The 7,086-nt window shown below is 43.6% G+C and overlaps 1 protein-coding gene across 1 annotated transcript; it reads right to left on the minus strand.

The window, feature by feature from the left end:
- Nucleotides 1-1,856: 1,856 nt before the first annotated feature.
- Nucleotides 1,857-5,451, minus strand: LOC137141489 (squalene synthase-like). Its single transcript, XM_067530380.1, has 4 exons — nucleotides 5,404-5,451; nucleotides 4,394-4,522; nucleotides 2,833-3,009; nucleotides 1,857-2,237 (listed from the first exon to the last, which is right to left on the minus strand). The coding sequence occupies exons 1-4, from the start codon at nucleotides 5,449-5,451 to the stop codon at nucleotides 1,887-1,889; spliced, it is 705 nt and encodes a 234-aa protein (XP_067386481.1). The 3' UTR covers nucleotides 1,857-1,886.
- Between the last annotated feature and the right edge of the window lie 1,635 nt (nucleotides 5,452-7,086).

Below are 7,086 nucleotides of genomic sequence, written 5' to 3' on the forward strand. Positions count from 1 at the left end.
TCAGTTCTGAATGGTGCTGGGATTTTGTTGCATTGCAGTTTCTGCATTCGGGCACTTTCAGCCGTGTACAGGAGTCTGTTGTTTAAACCTAAGTAACGGTTCCTGCAGGGATGTCTTTGCTTACTGTGTCCGCACTGGGATTTACTCATGGACTAAGGTCAGAAGGGACCATTATGATCATCTAGGAATTCTAGTCTGATCTCCTGCACAATGCAGGCTATAGAACCTTACGCCCCCACTCCTGTAATAGACCCCTAACCTACGACTGACTTACTGACATCCTCAAATAATGGTTTAAAGACTTCAAGGTACAGAGAATCCTCTAGCAAGTGACCTGTGCCCCATGCTGCAGACGAAGGCAAAAAAACCCAGGGTTTATGCCAATCTGCCCTGGGGGAAAATTCCTTCCTGACCCCAAATATGGAGATCAGTTAAACCCTGAGCATGTGGACAAGACTTACCAGCCGGACACCCGGAAAGAATTCTCTATATTAACTCAGAATCAACCACACCTAAAATCCCATCACAGGCTATTGGGCATGTTTCCTGCTAGTAGTCAAAGATCAGTTAATTGCCAAATCAGGCTGTCCCATCATGCCATCCCCTCCATAATCTGATCAACTTACTCTTGATGCCAGCTAGGTTTTTGCCCCCACTGCTCCCCTTGGAAGGCTGTTCCAGAACTTCACTCCTCTGATGGCTAGAAACCTGCATCTAATTTCAAGTCTAAACTTCCAGATGGCCAGTTTATATCCATTAGTTCCTGTGTCCACATTGGTGCTGAATTTAAATAATTGATCTCCCTCCCTGGTATTTATCCCTCTGATGCAATTATAGAGAACAATCATATTTGAAACAGGGACACATTTTAAGAAAATATTTAGGTGTTTAATTCCCAATGATTTCAGGGGGATTTAGGAACATAAGTGCCTTTAAAAAACCAGGCCATGGGCTACAAAATGTTTAGGGCCCATCATAAGCCCTGTTATTAATATGGTTAGGTCAGGTCAGCCCAGAGCTACTCAATTCATACAACCACTACAAAACGGCATCTCACTCAGGGATTTGGGGCAGCGTTTGCATCTTGCCAGCAAAAGCGGTCTGGGAAGCAGTTAGCTCTGATACCGACAGGGCAAGGTCCTCCCCTGCGTGGGCTCAATACTGTTCATATACATTTTTAAGACACAATCCCCGTCCACATGGTCCGGGGGAAACAAGACAGAATGCTGCAAGGCAGGACCACAGACACTAGCCCGGCTAGCACTGCTCTGCAGGGACCCTGCCCACGGTGTGTGACATCACCTGAGCAACCTTCTAGCAAGAACTGTTTGTTTAATCAGAATTTGATTGGCCTGGTTTTCAATGGTAAATTGACGCTAGTGGGAGCGCCAGATGCTCAACTGCTCCTTAGAGATCAGGACCGTGTCTTCATTTCTGTACAGCATCTAGCACACTTCTGAGAGCTGCCAGTGACTGCAGGGCTACCTACATCATGGGATTGTGCCACCGTGAGATGACAGTTTTAGAAACAGGTGAATTAAGCTACCAAAGTTATGCCCTACATAGAGGCCAACTTGCACACCCATATCCATTTAGGGGCCTTTTGTTTTCCTTGATGTTCTGCAAAGATACGGAGTTATCAGACAGGCATAAAGAAATGGTGAAACTCCCCTTTAAGTTGACTCAGTAGGAAACTCTATAGTATCTATACAGACAAATACATGGTGTTTACACAAATTGTAGCATAATGCAAAACCCACATTGTACAACTGCATACAACTGTATAACATTCAGTGTAGCATTATCCAATAGACTATAAAATCTGAGTAATGAGTGAGGACAGAGAATTTAAAGCATCAGGGAAAACAGTCACGTCCCAGATTTTACTACTTCAAGAAACAAGTACAGTAGGAAACAGCTTGATCTTCAGCAATTTTGCTCAAAGCAAATTGAAAGATACTAAACTGCTTAATCAGCTGGTTATAGTGGAAACCCAGCTTAGCCCTAACAGCAGAACACTGAGCATTAAAGAGGAAACCGCGACATCTGATGATTAGTCTTTGAAACCAAGACACCAAACCTACCTCTCCCACATACTGGTACATTATTGCTTTGACAGCCTGCATGTTTGTGGCATCCATCATTAAAGTGACAACTTGTCCTTTCCGAATCTTCACCACACCCCTGAACACCTGTTTGTTATTGTAACAGGCAGCCAGCGTGGCAATGGCCATCACCTAGGGAGAAGTGACAAAACCAGACTTTACTCTGGGCTGTAAGCAGTGCACATGGCGTGAAAACCTGACCCCATTCCCAATCGATGGCAAAGCACCCATTGATTTTAGTGGGGCCGCGATTTCAGCCACCTGGTAAACAGCAGAATTCAGATGAAAGGAGAGGATAGAGGAATGATTTCTAAAGAACCAGTGCTCATAATTGATGACTAAAGCAAAGACAAGGAAGATACAGAGGACAGACAAGTTTGTAATATTTTCATCAACTATATAGGATAGTCTTGGTTTAAGAGGAAAAGAGGTCATGTTTCTTTACATTTATCTGACAGCAGCTCCCTCTGAACTCCTCACACTATTAATGTCAGTGGGAGGAGCATGTACATGAAAAAGCAGGGACATTCCTTTAGGGAAAGAATTTCTCAGGACAGGACAAACACACTAAATGCTTGGTGAACTCCATGTTGAATTTATTTATATACTGTTATTAAATGGTCCTAATATTAAAGACTATGCATAAATGACAAAAACATCCAGTTGCAATGGGGAGGATGAAGCAGTTAGAAGATCCTGTTTAAAACATCTGTAAAGGTTAACATACCTGGGGAATAGCACAGAAGTTGAAGAGACGTTGGTTTTTCAGTCTAGATAAATATGTGAGGACATCAGGGATGTGCTGTAAGGCATTTGTGATCAGTTCATTCAGACACTGGACAGCTGCGTCAATGTTCTCTGGCTTGGCGAGATCAGAGAGCTCCTTGGCGTACCTGCTCCAAACCTGTGAATGCCGACAGTACATAGCAACACCACTCAGCATTTAGCATTTTTCAGAAATTCATATTTAAAGGGTGCCTGTATCAAGCTATTAAAATAAAGTTTTATTACTGAACTTCACCTCTTCCTCATAATCAAACTTGTTGCAGTCAGAAGAAGGACCCTTGAAACACTCGAGTTTACTCCAGATCTCACCTGCTTCAGCCCCATTACAGGGCCTCTCTCAATGAGACATAGTGGGATACAGAGACTAACTTCGAGAAGAGAATCCTACCAAAGTGGTGAACTTATAGACAGACACTAAACAAAGGCATGTGGATCCTACTCCGCTGAGAAGAATTTGACCCAGATGGGAGCTCTAACGTTCAACATCCATGCCTCTGATTCAGCAACGCACTTACGTACTTATTGCAGTAGAGTTGTCATACAGCCAACGATGCTGATGTTGCCTGCTCCATGCACCTGGGGGCAGTTTCCTTGACAGCAGAGGTTTCTCTAGACACTCTGCTGAACAGATGCATGACCAGTGATAATAATCAGGGTCTCCTAGATCACAGCTTTCTTCTGTGATCACGGGGAGACAAACACACCACAGGTGCTCCAGCATCTGAGTTTTGCTTTTATGACACGTTGATGAGATGTTTGCCTGCCATTTCATTGCACAACGTTTACTAGGATACAAGTTTACCATTGTTAGCAATGGAGTTTAGTCCCTGGACGAACGGACGGACGCACACACACGCGCACACACACCTAATTGTGACTGCTCAGCTATGTCACTGTCAGAGCTCAAGGACAGAAGAGTTTGGCCTAACTCTGTACAAACAGACTTGGGCAGGTTTATTTGAAAAGCCCAGAGATCTTCTAAATCTGAAGAGGGACCAATGATAAATTCAGTGAAATGAGTCTTGTAACAGGAAGTTCTGACTAAACTGCATCAAAGCAGTACTAGTATCTCCACTCCTGTCCCTTTCACATGCGCTGTCAGCTGTGACAAGGACTGAGCATTCCTTGGCATCTCTCTTCATGCCCATGCTTGACAGCCAACATCCCCACATCAGGAACAGGCCTTTGCCACATACGTGCTACCGCCGGAGCACTGCTTTACTTAGGAAAAAACAGTAAATGGGTCAGTCACGGCAGTTAGCGGCTCAGAGCTTCCATCTTCCAGATGAAAGACCCATGTAAAAGCAGCTGCCCCAGTGGCCTATTCTAGATGAACAGCTTCAAGACTTCAACATGGACGTTTACAGCCACTGTCATCCACAAGGGTCAATTACAACATACAGCAGCTAGTCAATGGCTGGTGAAATTGACAGGCCTGGGGCAGGGACTATGGGCATTGCCCTGAGCATGCTCTCTCGATGCTCACTCACAGATATACTTACCTTATCCCAGTCGTGCAGTGAATCAACCTTCCTTTGCAAAAGCTCTGCCATTCCAGCTCCCATCCTGCGACACACGTCTGCAATCACATCCTGATACACTTTTGACAGGTTCCTGAACTCCAAGGAGATCTACAGCAGAAACCACAAGAAAATATACACAGTGCTGAAAGTGAAGCTGAATTTGGCATTCATTAACAGGCTAAGAGAATGATCAGTTGCAGCTTAATGGGGCCTTATCCTGCTCCCACTGCAGGGTTCGGGAAAATCCCCCACTGGCTTCAATGGCAGTAGATTTAAGCCCCTCAGTAGCAAAAACAGATTCTGCAAATTCTTCAACAAGAATTCCTAGGATCTTTGGCCACAGCTCAGAGGCAGTTTGTATCTTCAGTAAGACTCTAGGACCTTGGACAGCGTCATTTGGGAGTTAGTTCATGATGGACTTACAAAAATACTCTGTGGGAAGAGTCCCACCAAGTCAACGGCAGGTAAACTGATGGGAACAGTTCCAAGAAAAGATTTCCAGTGTTCTTTTGAAGCTCAGCTCTCTATGGCCGACGCAAAGCCAGGCTCCCAAGATGGCAGCATGTCTGCAATGGTTAATTACCCTCGCTCTTAACAATTTGCATCTAACCTCCAGTTTGAATCTTGGTGACATCCACTCATGGCCACTGGATCTTGTTACGCCTATGTCTGGTAGATTAAAGAGTCCTTTAGCATCTTCATCATGGGCGGGTAATTCTAGCCTGATCCAGTTGCCTTTTAACCTTCCCTTCGATAAACTAAATAGATGGAGAGACTACAGCAGCTCACTTGTGGATAGAAAACTGCACTGGGACTCAGACGACTTGTTGCTATTTCTGCATCTGTCCCAGGCTCACAGGACATTCTCACACGCCAACGAGGGAAGTGTGGTGCCTATGAAATTACTATAAAATGGACGCACAATTGGTTGAAAGACCATATTCAAAGAGTAGTTCTCAATCATTCTCTCTCACACTGGGAGCACATACAAGGTGGGTGTCCACCAGGGTCAGGTACCATTCAATATTTTCATTCATGACTTGGTGATGGGGAGGAGATGATGTTTATAAAATTTTGGACGATGCCAAGCTGGCAGGGGTTGCAAGCACTTAGGAGGACAGGATTAGAGTCCAGAATGATCTTGATCAATTGGAGAATTTGACTGAAATCAATAAGATGAAATTCAGTGAAGGCATGTGAAAGCACTACACTTGGGAAGTGGAAAAAATGACCAAATACAAGATGGGGAATTACTGGCTAGGCAGCAGTACTGTGGGAAAGGATTGGGGGATTACAGTGGATCAGAGACTGAATACGAGTCAACAACATGATGTGCTTGTAAAAAAGGCAAATGCCATCCTGGGAAGTATTAACAGAAGTGTCCTGTGTAAGACACAGGAGGGGATTGTTTTGCTCTATTCAGAGTTCGGGGAGCACTGTACCCATTTTTAGGCACCACACTTAAAGGCAAGAATCAACAGGAGAGCAACAAAAATGTTTAAAAAAATTTGGAAAACATAACGTACGAGGGCAGGTTGAAAGAAGTGGGCATGTATAGTCTAGAGAAGAGATGGGTGAAGGGGGACCTGACAACAGTTTTCAAAAACATAAAAGATTGTAACAAAGAGGGTGGTGAAGGTGATCAATTGTTGTCCATGTCCACCAAGGGTAGGACAAGTAGTAATGGGCTCAGTTTGCAGCAAGAGAGATTCAGGTTAGATATTAGGAACATTTTCTAACTACAAGGCTACTGAAGCACTGGAATCGGTTACCTACGGAGATTGTGGAATCTTTCTTATTAGTGGTTTTTAAGAACCAAGTAGACAAGCATTTTGCAGGGACGATCTAGATAGAGTTGATCCTGCCTAACCACAGGGGGTGGGAACAGATGACCTATTGAGGTCCCTTCCATCCCACACATTTCTCTGATAGAATGAAAAGATTTTATGGAGATTAAAATATTTGACAAAACCCTGTAAATCAACTGAACTTCTCTCAAAATTTCAGAGCTCCTGTTCTTCTGAGAATGATGACATCAAGTGTTAAATACAATCCTTAGAAGCTAGACTGAAATCTACTGCAGAACAGATGTGGTCAGTGAATCTCAACTTGGTCACCAGCACTGCCTGCTTGATGAACCCAAGCATGGACTCAACTGGAACACTGAAATCACACAGAAATCTGCATCGAGCATCACACCAGAGTAGTAGACTCATGTGTCTTGTTCCCATGCACATTCCTGTTAATGTTTGGGTTGCAATCACTGGAGTGGGGAGAAGAGGTTTTGTTTGTTTAAAATTCCTAAGAAAAGGAAGGATGGAGTAAACTAGGGCCCCAAAGTTTAGTGGCTTATAAATGAAATATCATAAAAATCAATGTATTAAATTACTCTTTAGTTACACCCAAGGCATATTGTTAAAATACCATTAAGTGTAATTCAGGAAACTTGTGCTATAGCTCTGTCTAGCTATTTATAGGTCTCTGCGCCCATGACCAAACATTTAGTATCTGAATGCTTCAATAGAATTGCTTCTGTGTACAATGCAATGTGAGCATAAACTTGTACTATTGCGAATTCAGAGATTTACAAGCCAGAAGGAACCATTATGATCATCTTGTGCAACCTCCTGCGTAACACAGGCCAGAAACCGTCACTCAGCAATTCCTGCATC

The sequence above is a fragment of the Emydura macquarii genome, unplaced genomic scaffold (genome assembly GCF_026122565.2).
Source record: "Emydura macquarii macquarii isolate MOO-44397 ecotype Brisbane River unplaced genomic scaffold, CSIRO-AGI_Emac_v2 contig_3068, whole genome shotgun sequence".
Lineage (NCBI taxonomy): Eukaryota > Metazoa > Chordata > Testudines > Chelidae > Emydura > Emydura macquarii.

Coding starts and splice junctions, on each gene's coding strand:
- LOC137141489 (XM_067530380.1), bottom strand. CDS start 5,451: ATGAATGAAAATATTGAATGGTACCTGACCCTGGTGGACACCCACCTT. Junction 4,523..5,403: donor CCCTGGTGGACACCCACCTT/GTATGTGCTCCC, acceptor TTTCTGCTGTAG/ATCTCCTTGGAGTTCAGGAA. Junction 2,238..2,832: donor ACTTCTGTGCTATTCCCCAG/GTATGTTAACCT, acceptor ACTTCTCCCTAG/GTGATGGCCATTGCCACGCT.